Below are 19,280 nucleotides of genomic sequence, written 5' to 3'. Positions count from 1 at the left end.
AAAGCACACTAAAATTGCTAATTTTAACTGTGCTTCTTGTCAGTAGGTTCATGTAAATTCACTGTAATTAAACCAGATGTTTTCTTGTGCCTAAAAGTCAGGTGGTAATTTAAGGGAAATTTTCATTTCAACATAAAGGAGGACAGAGTGTAATCAAGGGAAGGTTTCTCCTTTCCTGTTTTCCTTTCTTCTTTCCATTTTCATATCTGGAAAGTGGGGCTGGTAGTGGTGAACTCTGCGGGCAGTTCTGGGAAGTCACTCAAGTGAAAGTGCAGAGCCCTGCAGAGTCAACAAAAGTTCCCATCCCGTTTCTCTTGTCTAGGTCTTTTTTTTTTTTTTTTTTTACCTTCCTATTCCAGGGACCATATTTGTTGGCTAGTTGGTTCATTATAAACTGACTCAGAACTAACTTAAGAAAAATCAAAATAATTTGAAAATGGTTGAAGGTCACCAGACTCTAAGTGTATCTGATTGGAAACAAGATAGATTTCCCAGTCCTGTTAAAGGAAATCTTTTCTTTTTTTCTGGATAAATTTTTACATTTTAAGATGTCAAATATATCTATTTTTTTAAAGACTTTATTTATTTATTCATGAGAGACACACAGAGAGAGAGGCACAGACAGAGGAAGAAGCAGGCTCCATGCGGGGAGCCTGACTTGGGACTGGGTCCCTGGTCACTAGGATCATACCCTGGGCTGAATCACCCAGGCTGCCCACATCTTTTTTTTTTTTTTTTTTTTAAGAGAGAGTGTATGCAAGGTGTGCAGGGGTCAAGAAGAGAGAATCTTAAGCAAGGGTTCAATCTCAAAATCCTGAGATCATGACCTGAGCTGAAATCAAGAGTCAGGCGCTTAGCCAACTGAGCCACCCAGGCGCCCTTCAAATATGTCTTTCTAATGGAATTTTACAGTGCTGTATTAGTAAATGATTCACAAGCAACTTCCCAAGAAAAACAAAATACCAACATGTTTGCCAATATTCATGGTGTAAAGTCCCCAATGTGACAATTTTGAGCAATGAATATGGTATCACATAACTAAGAGGTGAGAGGAGAGGTTAATGATCAGCTCTACCAATCCAGTATGAGTTGGTTCTGAATACAGCTAGCATATGTTACCCATATCCTCCTCTTCTTAAACGGTGCATACAAATAGGGCCCTGTAGGGCAGCCCCGGTGGCCCAGTGGTTTAGCGTCGCCTTCAGCCCGGGGTGTGATCCTGGAGACCAGGGATCGAGTCCCACGTCAGGCTCCCTGCATGGAGCCTGCTTCTGACTGTGTCTCTGTCTCTCTCTCTCTGTGTGTCTCATGAATAAATAAATAAAAATCTTAAAACAAAACAAAACAAATAGGGCCCTGTGGAATGGACTCTGATGTCAGATAGTCATTCACTCTCCAAATTGTTTTTTTAAAGATTTTATTTATTTATTCATGAGATACACAGAGAGAGAGAGAGAGAGAGAGAGAGAGAGAGAGAGGCAGAGACATAGGCAGAGGTAGAAGCAGGCTCCCTGCAAGGAACCCAATGTAGGACTCGATCTCAGACTCCGGGATCACCACCTGAACCAAAGACAGATGCTCAACTGCTGAGCCACTCAGGCATCCCCATTCACCAAATAGTTAATGAGCACCTACTATATGCTTGGCAGACAATAAATATGTGTGTATATATATGTACATATGTACACATGCATGCACACGCAGTATTTCAGGTGATGGATGATAAATGCCATAGAAAAAGCACAGACAGTGTTGGGGAGGTTTGGCAGGTTATAGGATGATATATTAGATGGTTGGGGGAAAGAAATTATGGGTAAGATTTAGGCATCTAATTATTGGCTCTGCCACTTGTTGCCTGGCAGCCTGGGACAGGTTCCTTGAACTGTCTGAGCCTCAGAGTTCTCTTCCACAAAACCGTATCAAAAGCAACAACACTGCAGGATTTGGTGACTCACTGAAGGAATGAAGGATATCAGCACAATGCCTAGGTCAACACAGGCATTTGAAAACCTTAATTGCATTTCTCCTTACCTTTCATGATATCTCAAGGTTACCTTTGTAAAATTCAAAAATGTACTGAAAAACGATGCTTTCAGAGCTTGCTAAGACGCATGTAGCTTTTTACCCTTCCACTAAATGACTCTGGACTGTTGCCTTGTTATTTATTGCCTTTTGTACTTTTCTTCTTACTTCTCTCTTTTTTAGATTTCATGTGCTGTATCTTGTTACTATACATGCACCTGTCCCTAGCAACATGCAGCCTCCTCCTAGCTTCCTACCACCTGAGGAACCAGATACTTAGATTTCTAGACATGCACACAAAATACAGGCACTCAGACCTCAGACACGTCAGTCTTTCCTACAATGCAAATACTGTAAATCTGTATTATATGTCATTAATCATATTACTATCAATTGTTTTAATCTATTATGCACCCATTGTTAATTATGATCAATTATATTTTATATACTTATTATAAATTATATGGGGGCCTGAAATTCCTTATTGTAAGCTAGAAAAAAATAATACTGTTTGCTTTCTCACACTTGGTGTTAAGATGGAGGAATCTACATTGCTAGTGAAAATGTAAAATGCTACAACTTCTGAGGAGGAGTATCTGTTGACATCTAACAGAACTGCACGTTTCTTTATCTTTTGACCCCAGCAATCCCACCTGTAGGAATTTACTATGAAAATACAACTGCGCGAATACCAAACAGCTACAGTATTACTTGTCCTAACAAGTAATGGCAACAATCTAAGTGTCCATAGGAGTCTGTCTGAATAAACCACGGCATATCCACATACTAGAGTCTCATGCAGCTATCAGAAAGAGCCATGCAAATGTGTACAAACTGATATGGATTGATTTCCAGAGAACAGTCAATGAACAAAGACACATGATGTGGAGTTTATCTATTGTGCTATCTTTTATATACAGGAAGAGGAAGAGGGGTGCCTGGCTGGCTCAGTTGGCTGAGTGTCTGCCTCCATCTCAGGTTATGATCTGGGGTCCTAGGATTGAGGCTCATGTTGGGCTCCATGCTCATCGGGGAGTTTGTTTCTCCCTCTCCCTCCGCCCCTCCCCTTGCTTGCACAAGCACTCTTTCTCTCTCCCTCTCTCAAAAAAACAAATAAGGGGCACCTGGGTGGCTCAGTAGTTGAGCATCTGCGTTTGGCTCAGGGTGTGGTCCCGGGATCAAGTCCCACATTAGGTTCCCTGTAGGGAGCCTGCTTCTCCTTCTGCCTGTGTCTCTCATGAATAAATAAATGAAATCTTTAAAGTAAATTAATAAATCTTAAAAAAATCTTTAAAAAATAAATCTTAATAAAATATCTTTTTTTTTGCAAAATGAGCTACAGGAAGAATATTACCGGAAATGAATAAAAACAGTGATCTTCTGGATGTTGACAGAAAGAACATGAGTAATGGAGATGGTGGTACTACCTCTGAGCGTACATTTTTTTACATCGTTTTGACTTTTGAACCATGTAACTGCTTTGATTTTAAAAACAATAAAATTAAATAAAAAGGATGGGGGAAAGGCAAACCTTAAAACTGATACAAATGAACCTCACTGGGCATCAAAATGATGCTATAACTGCACAGAGAAAAGACTAAGCCTCTGAACATAGTATTTTGGCTGCCTAAGGAGAGAACAACTGAAAAGCAAATCTTTAACCTCACATAGTAGCTTTCCTGTGTTTAGGGGGATTGGTATTGTAGTTAAGAAACTATTTTATATGTATTGTAGGATGGAGCAAGTGAGGAAACATGTGGATGTTAAGAACCAGGTTCTCACAGAGGCAGGAAGGAGATCTATGTATGGAATGACAGTAAGAGGTGATCTGAATCAGTAAAACCTGGAGATTTAAAACAGATAAATTATACCCCTCAGTTGTACCTACTTGAAGAGTCTAGAGGTTATAACACCCCATTGATCATGGCTAAGATGTATATCTTTGTGCCAAAGTACCACTCCCCACTGAAAGAGACCAGAAATCCTTAGAGAAGTGGTTGACTTCAGGTGTGGAGCAGAGATATTACAAGGGTGGTCTAGAATATTTTGTTATGGCAGAAGCAAGGAAGACTAATGAGAACATGTCAAAAGAACCTAAGAGCCAACCCACTAGCCACAGATGAGATAATGTGAGCATTGAAGAGAATTATAAATAGTACTGGATTTTAATGCAAGGAGTCAAAAACAAATGATCTATGAGTCAACAGGGATATTAAAAATGGGGAAGGATGGGAAGAGAAAATCATTCTATAAAGGAGAATGCTAATTAATCCATGTAGAGGGAATGATAGATTTAAAATTCACCCTTTTGTAAATAAAATGATTCAGGGGAGGATTATCAAGGAGGCTAAAACCACTGGGTGAAAAAATCATGGAGGAATAGGGATTTGCCAGACCTCAAAGCACCAATGCACAGAACTGCTGATTTTAAAAAGAGGAAAGGGCTGTATTGACAGCAGAGGGGCTTATCTAAGTGGCCAAATGCAGTATGTCAGGCATTCCCTGACATTATTATGTAACTCTAGATAGCATACAGTAAAAAATACACATCACCAACCCATGTGGCATTTTTGCCAAAAATGTCTCGTTTTCTGGTTTTGCCACACAAAATCATGCTTAACATGATTGGAAATGTGAATGTGCTTTGCCTACCTAATTTTTTCCCAATTAATGCTAAGTTTCTTAGATGTTTTATAGTGTCATGGTTGTGTAGGAAAATGTCCTTGCCCTTAGGTAATGTATACTCTCAAAGAGTTGAGAGATCAGAATGTTGGGATTTCTGCAGTTTACTTTTAAATACTTAAAAATACTATATGCATTTTTATATGTGATGCCTCCATTTCACACATACCATACATATAGATGAGTAAGAAAATGGAGCATGGTGTTTACCAGTGGTGAATCTAGGCCAAGGGTTCACAAGTCTTCTTTATACTACTCTTAATTTTTCTATAGCATGGAAACTTTCACAATAAAATCTTGGGTTTGAGTCATCGTGTATAACACGTCTTTTAGTACCTAGCACAGGGTAGGTGCTCACTAAATGGTAGCCAAATGAGACCATCATCAACACTGTTTTTGTAGTTCAAGGTCTCGTATGTTCCATTTCATAATCATGACTGTGGTCTGGGGAAAGGCAGAGAAGGAAGCACAAAATAAGTAAGCCACAGTTTTGTCTGAATCATCTATGAAAAAAGAAAAAATAAAGAACCCCAATTAGTCTCCTTGCTGCTCCCCAACTGATGTCATGGGGCTCTGTGGCCATGAGCTGCTTTCACCAGCGGTGGATGATTTGTAGGCCCTCAAAGGGACTGGGGCACCGAAATTACCCATTTTACAAATTCCCCAGAAGACAGTTTTGGAGCTCAGACAAAAGCAGCATGAATCCAGGCAGCTCAATCTGAGAGGCTGCTCTGTGGCTCCCTGAAGGGGGTTTCAGTTAATTGACTAGGGCCAGGACCCAGCCTCAGTTTGTCCTTGAGGTGGATGAGTTCCCAACAAACAGAAATGGTGCCTCTTCCCTCTCGAGGAGGAATGGAACCTGATCCTGGCCTAGGGAGGGGCCTGGGCCCTCTGGCAGTCTTCCTTCAACACAGAGGGTCCTGAGGTGGGGCCTCAGCAGAGCTGTGAGATGGAGGACGCATGTCATGGATGTTGGTGTTTTTAATATGATAATGTCCACACGTCTCCAAAGAGTAGGAATTGATGTTTTATAAATGGTGTTTAATTAAAGTTTAATTTTAAAGCATTGCTGCTCTTAAGTTACTTTGATAAAGGCTTTGTGATTTCACCCCCCTGGTGACAGGAAGGAGAAAGGGAGAGGCTGAGGCATGGCATAAAGACGGGACTTGGGATTTGCTGTGGCACAAGTTAAGTAATCCTCATAAAGCAGCCCGAGGCACACAGAGCATCCTGGAGAAAACACCTAGAGCTGCTCCTGGACCTAACCCTATTGTTCATGTTGACTCTGGAGTTTCCACGTTGAGTTTCAATAGTGGCAGTTCCTCCTTGTCTAATAACCGATTGCCACCCAACCACCCTCCCTGTCCTGCTCTGCTTCTCAGATCAGGCACTGACCACGTCACTATTCCTTGAGTGTCTAAGTCATATCTTCTCCAACCAGCTGGAATGCGTGTCCTAGGGCAGGTTGTTGGTTTCTGCATTGCTTGGGCTATAGGATCCTTTGCCAAGACATTTTTTTCTTCTGTGATTTAATCCAAATGTGACAGCCACATTCATTGAAAACCTACAGTCTTCTGGACATCATTCCCTTTTTTTTTTGTTTGTTTTATTTTTAAGTATTCTCTATACTCAATGTGGGGCTCAAAGTTACAACCCCGAGATGAAGAGTCACATGTTCTACCGATTGAGCCAGCCAGGTGCTCTCATTCCAATGTCTTTATATATCATTCCTTTCAGTGACCATACCAACCTATCAGATGGCCACTATTTGTATCTGCATTTGACAGGCAAGGACACCGAGGCACAGAGAGGGAGACTGGCTTGTCCCACATGTGTGGCTCTAGAGCTCACCTTCCATAGCAGCACATCCTTTACCTGCCGGAGGATGAGCTGTGCATCTCTGAAACAGCAGAGACATCCAGGAAAAGGCCCAGCACCTTCACCTGGAACCAAACTCAAGGCCACAGATCCTGAGCTGCAGAAGGATGCCCCGGTCAGATGCCCACTCCTCTATTGGAGGTTGGATGAGAATGGGTTCACAGGAAGCAATGCACTCAGGTCACCCGATGAGGCTGATCCAGGGGTGAACAGGCCTACAGTCACTGTTAGGCAGGAAGGTGGGGGGCCAAGGTGACAGAGGCTGGGTCACTACTTCAGTTACTATCTAGAGAAGCAGAGTCTGCAAGGGTTGCAAAGAGTTGCCGTGACAATGAATTTAAAGGGGGAGGAGGGTCATGAAGGGTTTACCACGTAGGTGGGTTGTGTAAAACTTCCAGTTATAGGATGGAATTTGGGGAAAGGAGGATAGGGGGACAGGATGAGCAGAGGCTGGCACACTTTCTTCTTTCTCTTCGGGGGACTTCGCAGCTGAGGATGTCTATCTGGATCCCAGCAGGGGCCATTACTCAGGGTCCTTGAACTTGCTTATGTGAAGCAAGAGTGATAGGGGGGATTGTCATGGAAGAGGTTCTGCCTTGAGGTTCTAAGCCCCGCATCTTTGCCTCATGTGGCTGACAATGACAGTGCTCTGTCCATCCCTGTACACCATCTTTGGCCCCCTCGGCCTTTTGTCTGCATGTGGCAGACAGCAAGCACTTCCTGAGAATTTCCTTCCCGACCCTCCTTCTGCATCCCAGGCCTAGCCCTAGGGCAGCTCCCTTCTTCCCCGCTTGGGAGCCAAGAGTGATGCAAGACCTGTCCTGTGGACTTCTCCTGCAGACCAGGTCACAGCCCCCTCTGCTGGACAAGGCCTGAGGTTGCACCTTACCCTTCCTTTCCTTATCCTGTCTCACTTCTCTTCCGGACTCCCCAGGGAAAACTTCCTTACTCCATCACCTGTACCCAAATCTACACCTCACAGTCTGTTTCCAAAGAACTAACTAAAGATGCTGGAAGGAAAACTGAAATATGGTGTTGAGAAGTGTTTTTTAGGTAAGTCCTAGAACCAGCAAGTTCTGTCCTCCCATAAATAAGACAGCTGTTGTGGTGGAATCACATGCAAAATGCAGTGGGAGCATAGGAGGAAACATTCATATCAGTTTGGAGCCATCAGGGAAAGCTTCCTGGAGGAAGTAGCATGCAAGCTAAGACCTGAAGATGAATACAGCTTGTCTCACAGACATGGAGGGAGGGGCTATCACAGTAGGAGAAATGGCATGGGCAAGGACAGAGGGCGGGAAAAGTGATGTGGTTCTGTAGTCCAGGAGTCTCAAGGTAAGAGGCATGTTGGGAGGTAAACTGCACGAAGCTGACTCATCAGAACCTTGTAGGGGTGGAGGGGCCTGGGTGGGGTAGGGAGGAGAAATGGAGAATCACTTCAGGTCTTTATTTTGACTCACTGGATACAGTTCACTGACATGAGGAACATGGAGTGAGAAGTCAGTAGAGAAGTAGAGACTGGTTCATTTTTGGATACTTTGCATTTCAGCTACTTGTAAGACATACAAGTGTGGATTTGGTTCTGGGTCATCCAGTGAGTGTGCTACATAATTTACACGTTTTTTTTTTTTTTTAATTTAACTCCTACAGAATCCAGAGTGGTATGACTCCCAGATTCAATGCGCTAAAACAATATGATACACAATGCCTCCTCCAGAAGCATCAGTGTGGTTAAACACCAGAAATAAAAGGTCTTATAAAGTGAGAAGAAGGATGGGGTTGTGGAAGGATCAAATCTAAATGCGTGTCTGTGTCTAGGGGACAGCCCCCCTGGAGTTGTGTGATGCCCTTCGTTAAAGACCCTGGCGAAGAGGTCGCTACAGAGGAGGAAATTAAAGATGCAGGAAAATAGAAAACCTCATCACTGTGGGGCATAGCCCGGTGACAGGTTCAGCATCGTCTATTCCCAAGTGAGCACACCTCCTTATCCCCGTCACTCACCGTCCTCCTCTGTTTGCACCACCAGCTCCTCACTCTCCATCCGGCCCTCAGGGTTGGACAGCAGCAGCCGCAGCCGGATGGTCATGAAGGGGCGCAGGCCACGCAGGGTATAGTGGGAAGAGGTCTGGATGACCTCTTCAGCCTCGTACTGCTGCTGGTTGAACACGTACTGGTACTGCACCGTCAGGTTGTAGCTGTGGCAGCGGGTCACTGCATAGCCAAAGGGCTCCCACTGCAGGGTCAGCTGCCGGGCGCGGATGTCCACGATCTCCACGTTCTGCGGGCCGTGCACAGGGTCTGCAAGACACACACGCACACGAGACATAAAGGCTTGGAGGACTGTTAGGCAGCAGGGGTGGGTGTCCTGCTGAAACAGGAGGGACCAGCCCCCAAACTTATCTTGGCCCCTTAGCCATAGCCTTCATGATTTTTGCCACAGAGTACAATTTAATTGACATTTTTTCTGTAAATCAAAATTTTTTTCTTACTTATGCGCATGCATTAAAAAGAAAACATAATTATATAAAGGGAAAACCTGAATCACTTGCCATACATAAATGTTAACCATTAAAAGAAGTGCAAAGTTGTTAAATTCGTAAAGGTTCATCGGGGCACCCTTGAAAACTGCCCTGGGAACCAACAAAAGCACATACAACATCCCACGGTTGGACTAATTTAGACTTGCCTTACGTGCAATCCTGCCACATTCTCTCCCTTGGGAAATCAGCCCCCTCTCCCTCATTAACCACACTGAGGTGTGCAGGCTGGAAATCCAGCCATGTGTTCAGTACACAGCGTTCAGTACCTCATCTACATGGTCACCGGCACTGCTGACTCCTCCTTACAATTTTCCCTCCTTCCACTGAGAACACGACCGATCATTTCCTAGCCTCCAATGACAGCCCTTGACATTCTTTCTCTGCTCTCACTTTTTTCCAGACACACCCCCTCCAGGACATGGTCCTAAAACCGGATATGGGGGCACCTGGGTGGCTCACTTGGTGAAGCATTCAACTCTTGATTTTGTCTCAGGTCATGATCTTAGGGTCATGACATCGAGCCCTGTGCTGGGCTCCACACTCAGAATGGTGCCTGCTTGAGATTCTTGCTCTTCCTCTGCCTCCCCCTTCCTGCCTCTCTCTCAATAAATAAATAATTGAAAAGCAGATGTGGTCATGTCTTCACACTCTGTTGCTATGTCCCATGTCATCCTTCCCCATCCAGACCCCCATATATAACTTTGGCTGTCTTATTTTATTGCAAATATTCTGTTTATACATCATATAAAATAGGTGCTTTAGTACAAAACACATTATAACAAATGAAACATTTAAAAAAAAAATCCCCACATGTGAAGTCATTCTATAAAGCTTAGGCATTTCTTATAATAGAAGCATAACTTCTTTTGTGATCAGTATCCCCATAAGTTCTTGTGTTGACTATCTTAGCTGGAAGTAGTTAAGCCGAGGCTAGAGATTAAATCAGTATTTTCTTTCCATATTACCTATACAGCTTTATCAAGTTCTGTAATTTCTCTCGGTCCATCTTTTATTTCATTTATAAAATGAGGGTAATAATAGTACTAAGCTCACTGGTGGGTAGTGGGGGGCTAAATGAAATGTTGTTTGCAGAGCTCTTAGAATTATACCTGGGATTTAATAAGCACTCAATATATGGTGGTGTTTCTTTTGTAGTGGTAAGAATAGTGATGCAAATAATAAGGCTTTGTATGTTGTCTCTACTCTGAAAGTCTTTTAAGTGGCAGTGCTGTATAGTATCCTTATGCAAATGATGGATTCTATTACCCTAAGAGCATATAGGGGTATTAGTATTTTGTCCTCTAAAAGCATTCAGGGGTAAGGCTGCCCCTATGCCAATGCAACAGTAAGAAAGTGGGCAGGACTCCGTACAAGCTACGTTCCCTGATCTGTCCCTATGGGGAAAATGTCCTGTGACTCGTGACAGAGCCTTGCCAAGGAACACACTTCAGAACAGTGTTCTTTAGAGGAGGATGCCCAGAAATGTCAGGGCGCCTGGCAAACCAGCCCAGGCCTGCTCACGAGCTGCTGGGGACAGTGAGCAGCCTGGCTCTGGATTGACTGAGGAGTTCACGGTCACTTGTACAGCCCAATTATTCATGTTCACAGGTCCTTTGTGTAAAAGAGAGCCAGCGTTCCAAAAGCAAATGGGTGACTTTGAGAATGTGACATTGAATAAGCTGTTGCTGAAGGTCCATTGTGCTGAGCCCACACAGAATAGAAGGTGAAAAGTGTGGTCCCCATAGTAGTGGGGGTATGATCTGGTGTGGTCGATTAGTTTAACAACTCCTGATGGCATGAGGACAAATGTACAAAAGCACAGGATGAGCAAGAAGCTGCTTGCCTGGGAAGTCTGAGTGTTCCCACCAGTTTTGCCCAGCTGGAGCCTTTCTGCAGGTCCCAATGCCAGAACTCTCCTGGCAGGGAGGCCACTTATCCCTGCTCAGGACCTCAGGACACTCCTCCTCTGGCTGTGCCTTCAAAACAGACGGCACACCCCAAGAAGATCATCACCCTTAGGGCTTTCTCACCTCATCTCCTTACAGAGTGAGGATGGCAACATGTAAGACCTTTTAAATCCAAGAGTCATCCAGTTTATTAAACATCCTAAGATGTACCACAGCCCATGTTAAATATTTTTGAGGGAATCTCCAATGTGCCCCTAAAGCACAAATGAAACACTAAAACAGCGCTGATGGCCAGTCAGGGTCTGTCACCTGCATCACCTTGTGACCCTGTGAGGGAGGGACTGGCTGCCAGTCCCACTTTACAGATAAATAGACTGAGGCCAGAGAGGCCCAGGAACTTGTGCCGAGTTAACAAGACTAGCAAGTGGCAAGGGGGGTTTTGAACTTGTGTCTATCTGACTACATGCCTAGTGTGCAAAGTCAGAAGACATGCCAGACACGAGGGGTCTTGAGAGAGAGTCGGGCAGGTGCTGTGTATGTCCTCGAGGGAAGCAGAGCCACCCTCTCTCTCCCACCTCTTCCTCCTGCGCTCTGCCTGCCGCCCTTCCCCTCCCTGCTGGAGTTGGCCGTACCCTCTCCTGCTTTCCCTCCCTGTTCACTTGGTCTCCTCTGTGAGGAAAGATGTCCCTGCTGAGCTACCCCCACCCCCTGCCCCGGCAGAGCTCAGGGGCTATTCTATTTCTTTCTCTTCTTGTTCACTGTTTCTTTATTTATTCATTTCCCACCACAGCAGCTTTTTAAAAGTTGGCCCTGGGATCCCTGGGTGGCGCAGCGGTTTGGTGCCTGCCTTTGGCCCAGGGCGCGATCCTGGAGACCCGGGATCGAATCCCACGTCGGGCTCCCGGTGCATGGAGCCTGCTTCTCCCTCTGCCTATGTCTCTGCCTCTCTCTCTCTCTCTCTGTGTGTGTGTGACTATCATAAATAAATAAAAATTTAAAAAAAAAAATAAAATAAAAGTTGGCCCTGCCCACCAGAATGTAAGCCCTGGGAGAGCAGGAATGCTGACCGCTTGTCCCAGGAGCCCGCACCCAGTCCGGAGACATGCACCGGAAGGCCCCAGAGAGCGTCAAGCCAAAGGGTGGATGGCCCATTTTGTGGACCTCACCACCATCTGCAAGGAAAGCATCACTTGTCTCGTCAGAGAGGAAACCAGAGCCCTGTGGCCTGTGCCACATAGGGAGTGCTCAGCTGAGATCTGAAGTCCGCAGGGGTCCAGTGCCTCTGCATTTATGCTGTGCCATGAGACCACAGGCAAGGGGACCAAGTCACAGGGGCCTGTGGACACCTGGGGAGGATGCTGGGACCCGTAAGGCAGAAATGCTTGACCCTCAGGAGCCAGGGACCCACTGGAGAGGGCGACACGGGACTCAGTCACACTTAGTGCTCCTTTGATCACTGGCCTGTTTTCCCACTGCTGGTCTCCAGCTTCACCAGAATTCTCTCCACAGCTCACCTGGACAGCTGTGCACTCAAACACCTGCCTGCTCTTCTTAAAGGAGGAAGCAGGCAGAGGTGCCTTTTCCAAGAGGGGAAGGGATGATGCAAGGCTGCCACAGAGCAGAGACTCCCTCCGAGAGCCAGAAGGTCCCGGCACTGGGGAAGTTCCTTGCTTCCTCTGAAGCAATGCCACAGTCATCAGATGGGCCACTGGGAACTGGCCACAGGGAACAACGGGAGCCCGGCTGGAAGCCAGACTCTGGCACTCACTAGTGTGTGACCTTGGGCAAGGGCACTTCATCTCTGAGCCTCCATTTCCTCGTCTATAAAGTGGAAATTATTGCACTAATCTCAGAGGGCTGTTAATGAGTATAAAATGAACTGTAAAGGGAGAGAGAAAATTGCCTCTGTTTAACTGTGGGCATTCCTCTTAGAGAAAATGGCCTTTCTTGGAGAAATGCCTTAAGAAGTTTATCTGGAGCAGAAGCTGCACCCCCAGTGCCTTGGGATCAGTTGTGCTCAGCCTTCACAGGAAGAGAAAAATGAATCTACTTGTCACTAAGACTGAACAGGAGAAGATGGGGGTGAACAAGGTAGCAGAATGTTGCCAAGAGCCCAGTGTGACTCCCAGATCTTCAATGGGCCCTTAGAACAACACAAAAGGTTTTTGACCTCCTGTGGATTCTAGAAAGGGCTGAGATGGGTATGCTTCCCTTGGGGCAATGAAATACCACTTGGGAACAGAGGGACCAGAGGCAGAAGGGATTTGGGAAATATGGCCAAGTGTGTTACTGATACCTTGAGGAATGACTTCAGGTGTACCCCAGAGTATGGAAATTAAGATCAAGGAAGCCTCAGTTCCTGTGCAAAAGGCAAGACCTCTGGTAGATCTGTGGGCTAGACAGGCGTGGAGATGACAGTGTTCTGAGAGTTCGAGAACTCCCACTCAAGAGAAGACAAGACAGTGGCTACTGATGACATAGTAACTGTGGGCTAGGCACTCGCATGCTGAAAACAACTCTCTAGCATTGAAAATTGAAGCCGAGAAGGGACGTGACTGTCCAGGAGCCACATGGCCAAGTCCCTGGCTCTGGGTTCCCATAGCCCTTTGCACAGGTGTCCAGCCCACTCAGCATTTGTTATGCTTTCTAGGAACTGCTTGTTCATTTATCTGTCACTCCTCCCAGGCTGCCAGGGACCACATTCCATTTGTCCAGCAACCTCAACACATGGTACAGGGTCTGTCGAGGGGCCAGTTCATGTTTATTAAACTGGAATGAACAGATGGTGACCTGTTCTTGGGAACCGAGCTTGGACCCCCTGACTCCACAGTCCCGGTTTCATCCCTGCCATGATGTCACTGAGCCTTTAAGGTGAACATATTTATTTTTGCATTCCTGCAAGAAGAATGTCCCGCAATCCACACAATGGAAACTAGTTTTCACAACGTGTGATGGACGCCTTCACACTTTTGCTCTGACTCCTCCCCCCAAACCTCAGCCTCTCAACTCCGCTTCTGCTCCAGTGATTGTCTATAGCAGGAAGAGTCTTGCGTTTACACTTGGGTCGGTACAAACAAGTTGGAAATTGCCGAGAAACTCCCTGTGTGTGCAGTGGAGATTGGTTTGCTGAATTTACATCCCCGTGTAAATATGTCCAAGCCTAGAGCCCAGGGCAGTTTCTGTCACTAGAAAAGGCCATTCCCACATGACCGTCTTCAGTAACAGCCTCCTGGCCAGAGAGAAGATAAACAGTGGGAAGAGAGTGCGGCTTGTCTAGGAAGCTGGAAAATCTTCCTCTGATGAAAAACCCAAGTGGTTTGGCCTCTGGGTATACTTTCTCTGCCCTTAGACCTGACAACAGGGGCCCTGTCCTGAGCCCTGTGCATTAAGGAGCCCATGCTGCCCTCTTGAGCCTATGCCTTCCTCCTGCAGCCAAAGCAGTCAGTGGGCCAAAGCATCCATCTGCTCCTGGCACTCCCTATTCTGGACCAGGATCCAGGTACCTGATACCCCCAGAATTCCCTGCTCCAGCACTCCAAACTTACTTCTGGAGCCTGTATGAACCTCTTCCCTTGATCTGCCCTTCCAAGATCAGACCTTAGTCCATGTGTGTGCATCCCTAAGGCCCAGGGGTAACCAAAGAATGGCACTTTGGGGAGAGTGGACAGAACTCAGAAATGAGGACTAAAGTCTCCACACGTTTGCATGAGACTTTTTATAAAGTCAGAGGAAAGGAGAAGGAAGGGGGCCGCAGGACTCTATTTGTTCTGGCCTTAGACCCTACTGTGTTCTTGCACAGATTAGGGACAAGTGTGCATGTGGGTCTGTGTGTGACTGACTCACGTCTTCAGAAGCTCCTTCATTCCCACAGTTGCCTCTGGAAGGCAGGCTGATCCTCCTGACCTCCGATCACTTCTCTTTTGCAGGTTAGATCTTACTAAATACCATTTTTTCCTGAAGTACCATTGCCAACCTAATACCTGAGCCCAACTTGCAACCTCTACCCTCTCACCTCCAAACTCCTTTCCTCGTTTCCAGCTGCTCACTCCTCCAACTCTACGTTGGGAAAGCCAAGTACCATGTCCTGATTCCTCCCGTACCTCCTTGCTCTTGCCCTTGTTCCCTCTGCTTGGGACACCACTGGCAAATCCTTGGTCAACAGATTCACGGTCCAGAGCCAATACTACCCTTTCCTTCTAATTTTCTCCCCAAGCCTTCCTTGCCCAGGTACAGTGACCAGAATTAAGGACCAGAATTAAGGTCCTCCATACTGCAGGGGAGAAGAAGTAAGGGGTAAATCAGGGCTCTCTTTACACTCCACTTGTGAAGGCTAGTTATGTGGTTAAGTCAGAATTTGAGGCTTTTTTTTGTTCTATATGGGCCCAGTTTCCATTCCTGCTGTCAAAGGCAATAGCTGTAGAATCTCCTAATGACCTTAATCAAGGCAGAACATCTTATTAAAAAAAGAGCAGCAAAGCAGATTTCCAAATCATGAATTTTCTATTTATTCATCTTTGCATGTGGAGTTGGCTGTAACATATGTACTGTTCAAAGTTGAACCTACATTGAGATAATTTGGGGCATGGGGCTGAAAATGTGGAGGTGGATAGCTTGTATGTAAAATTAATTTTTTATCCATTTGGAGATGCAATTTGAGTCCCTTTCAAATTAAATTGCAATGGAGTCCTAGGCAGCTGGAAACATTATTGCCAGTATAATTTGATACTGCAAGAGCAGTAATACGTTGACAGATATTTCGATGTGACCATTAATTTGCAATTTCTGCATGGAAATGATACACGAAGGGAGAAAAAGGTAAAAGGAACAAAATTAAAATCCATCTTCCTTCCAGCATCATCCAAACCCACTCTCTTGCTTACTTTCCACCACCTCCTTTAACTTATTACAGATGTTTGGTGGATGAGAATTTGTTGACTATTACCATGGACATCTTATAAAAGGAGGCAAGGACAGGGATCCAGAGGCTTCTTTGGAGAATGCTGGTACTCTCACAATCCAGGGTCACTGGGTCCTACTTATCCTGATAAACAGAGCCCTGCCATGCTGGAACATGTTACCTTGTGAGAAGGTGACTCCGTTGCTACCCTCTTGTAGCAATGAAATAAGGAAGGTAATTCATCTAGACATTCAGTGGCTCATTAATTAATGAAAAACTACTTTTGAGCATTGGAGACGCCATGGCGTAATAAAGACAACACTGGCTCTGTGAACACCTGGACCTAAAGCAAGTCACATGTGCCATCGGCATCTGTGCCACCTTTATTTTTCACATGTAAAATGTGGGTGATACTCCCTGCTCTTTGGGGCTGTAAGGGGAACTAAGGAAACAGTCTCCACGAAGCTTTTATTTATTTATTTTTAAAGATTTATTTATTCATGAGAGACACACACACACAGAGAGAGAGAGAGAGAGAGAGAGAGAGAGGCAGAGACACAGGCAGAGGGAGAAGCAGGCTCCACGCAGGGAACCTGACGTGGGACTCATTCCCGGGTCTCAAGGATCACACCCTGGGCTGAAGGCGGTGTTAAACCGCTGAGCCAACCGGGCTGCCCCTCCACCAAGCTTTTAAATGGTACCTGACACAGCTATGTTCTTTCACATACAGCTCCCACCTCCAGAAGGAAGGCAGGCAGAGGAGCCATTAAGGTAGAAGTCTTGTATGTTACTGGCCTGGTTTTCGATCTCATTGATTGTTGGGTTCATGCTTTTAACCAACTATGGTTTGGAGCCACCAAGCTTCCATTAATGCATCTTCAGAAAATGCTGTATCTATTCCTTATTTCTACAAGCACATCTTGAACCTCTGAGATGGGACAGGCATTGGGGATGCTTGTAAATAAGACAGACACTTTCTTGCCTTCATGAGACTCAGGCTCTAGAAGGAAATGTAGACACAAGTGTGATGAGCAGAGCGATGAAGCTGGAAGCGCCTTTCAGCAGGGGAAGTGCTGGGCTTCCAGGCAGCACGTGGCAGAAAGACAACCTAGCACTGGAGACTCATCTGAGCCAATTTAATCATGACTCGTGCACAACCCTTACATCCTTTTTCATAGACACCAGAAGCCACCAAAGAAATCTGAGGTGAGTGAAGATTAATGATTCCCCCACAACTGCATTATTGGGTTATAATAAAAGCAAGTCTCAGGCCAAATTCTACTACACAGATGACCACTTATTACACAAATGTTTATTAGCAAGCAGACAGAGACCAGGTCAAATCATCTATTCTATAAAGTTCAATAAAGTCCCAGAAATCTGTCCTTGCAGAAGTTGGCAAACATTTTTCTTTTCGTTCTTGCAAAGGGCTAGCTAGTAAATATAGGCTTTGCAGGTCAGTCTCTGTTGTGACTACTCACCTCTGCTACTAGAGTGCAAAGGCAGACAGACTATATGCATTCAAATAGGTGTGGCTGTTTCAATTAAAGTTTATTTTCAAAAACAGCCAATACCCAGAGCTGTCATTGGTCTACTTCTATCCCAGGCACAAAATAAATTACCATTATAGTCACATCAGGAATCCTCCTTATCCAATGGGTGATCAGGGCTGTTTGGGAATCTATCATCCCTAGTTAAAGGCTAGAAGTCTTACTGCTTTCCTCTTCATTATTTTTTTTTTCTCTTCATTATTTTTGTGTGGAAAGAGCTTTACAAATATTTTGGCCAGCCCACATATTTTGAATATGTGAATATAATTTCACCAATTAAAGTCCACTCATAGTACCTGTTATTATGTTGATCAACAGGTCTCCAATTTCAACCGCAACAACCAATTTCTGACATTTAGTATACTAATTAATAAAATGAGGGTTGATGATCAAGATACAGTATCAGAAACACCTGTGCAATGCAGCATTGTCTCTGGAGTAGAGGCTCCTTGACAGAGACACCAGCACATTTTCAATGAACTGTGTGTTCTTGATGGGAAGGCTTGAAGCACTGGGATTGACCTAGAACTATAGCTTAACCTATAAATCATCCGTAACATTGCTCTGTTAAATATTTGAGAGTAAATTACCAACAATGTAATGTGCAGTCTAGGAGCCAAGAAGGCTGTCCTGAAAAGAGGGGGCCTTCCGTCTAAATGGTGAGTAGGATTTAACCAAGTAAAGATGCGAGGTGTGTGGGAATAGGGGAAGGGGCTAGGGAACAGGAAGGTTGAACCTCAGGCAGAGGAGGCAGTATGTTTCAAGTTTAAGAGCTGAAAACAAAGGAGCAATTGGTCATGAAAATTCTGACACAGGACTGTCCCCCACATGAGCACCCCCCATCCAGTGATGAATTAGGCCAGTCTGCATGTTAAGCATTGTAACAGTCCCTCTATGCCATTCCTAAGAAGTAAGTGACAATAACAAAGAAGGCAGTTGTGACAGTGTGATACGAGTATTTTTTTGCCAAAAGTAAAACACTGGACAGACTCATTCTTTTAATAAACATTTCTGAGCCCCCACCATGTGCCCGGTAATATACAGGATGTAAGAGTGAGCCAAACATACAAAAATCCTCCCTGCCCTTCAGGGACCTATGTTCTAGTGCAAAGGGGTATCATATAATATATGAGATAACCAGAAAATTATACAGAACATCAGCTGGCAGTAAGTGCTCTAGAGAAAAAAAAAATCAAGCAGGGAAGGGAAACTGGGGAGTACAGGAAGGTTTGTGCCCAACATCTGATCTTGATCTCAGGTCTCGTTCCCTACTCCCTGCTCCCTGCTCTCTTCATTTACTCTAAAGTGTTCCTAGACACAGTTTAGCTTGAAATATTTATTGAGCACCTATGGGGTGGCAGGCAAGGTGCTGGGACACAGTGTCAACAAAAACAGGGTTCCTGCCTCTCCTGAGCTTAAAATCTGAGTGGGGAGTCAGAATGAAACAACTATAATGGCAATCAGACATGCGGGCTGACAAAACTGCACACTGTAGTACATGCTTTGTTGTTGTTGTTGTTGTTGTTGTTGTTGTTTAAGATTTTATTTATTTGAGAGGGAGAGTGTGTGTGTACAAGAGAAAGCATGCAGGGGGAGAGGCAGAGGGAGAAGCAGGCTCCCCACTCAGCAGGGAGCCTAACGCAGGGCTAGATCCCAGGACCCCCCTCCCCATCATGACCTGAGCTGAAGGCAAGTACTTAATGGACTGAGCCCCCCAGAGCGACTCCACATAGCAAGTGTTTTAAAGGGAACAGAGAAGGGGCGAGCTGGATGAAGATGGCAAGCCAGGACTTTTCCGTAAGGC

At 45.1% G+C, this 19,280-nt stretch overlaps 1 protein-coding gene across 3 annotated transcripts in view; it reads right to left on the bottom strand.

Annotated features, from left to right (window-relative positions):
- Positions 1 to 19,280, bottom strand: part of PTPRT (protein tyrosine phosphatase receptor type T) — a 1,038,801-nt gene that overhangs the window by 388,715 nt on the left and 630,806 nt on the right. For all 3 annotated transcript variants that reach the window (XM_055306331.1, XM_055306315.1, XM_055306321.1), the window contains exon 8: positions 8,584 to 8,880. In XM_055306331.1, the coding sequence (XP_055162306.1) occupies positions 8,584 to 8,880 (297 nt within the window). The remainder of the gene's footprint in view (positions 1 to 8,583; positions 8,881 to 19,280) is intronic.

The sequence above is a fragment of the Nyctereutes procyonoides genome, unplaced genomic scaffold (genome assembly GCF_905146905.1).
Source record: "Nyctereutes procyonoides isolate TBG_1078 unplaced genomic scaffold, NYPRO_anot_genome, whole genome shotgun sequence".
Lineage (NCBI taxonomy): Eukaryota > Metazoa > Chordata > Mammalia > Carnivora > Canidae > Nyctereutes > Nyctereutes procyonoides.
This window is presented reverse-complemented; position numbering and strand designations above follow the sequence as displayed.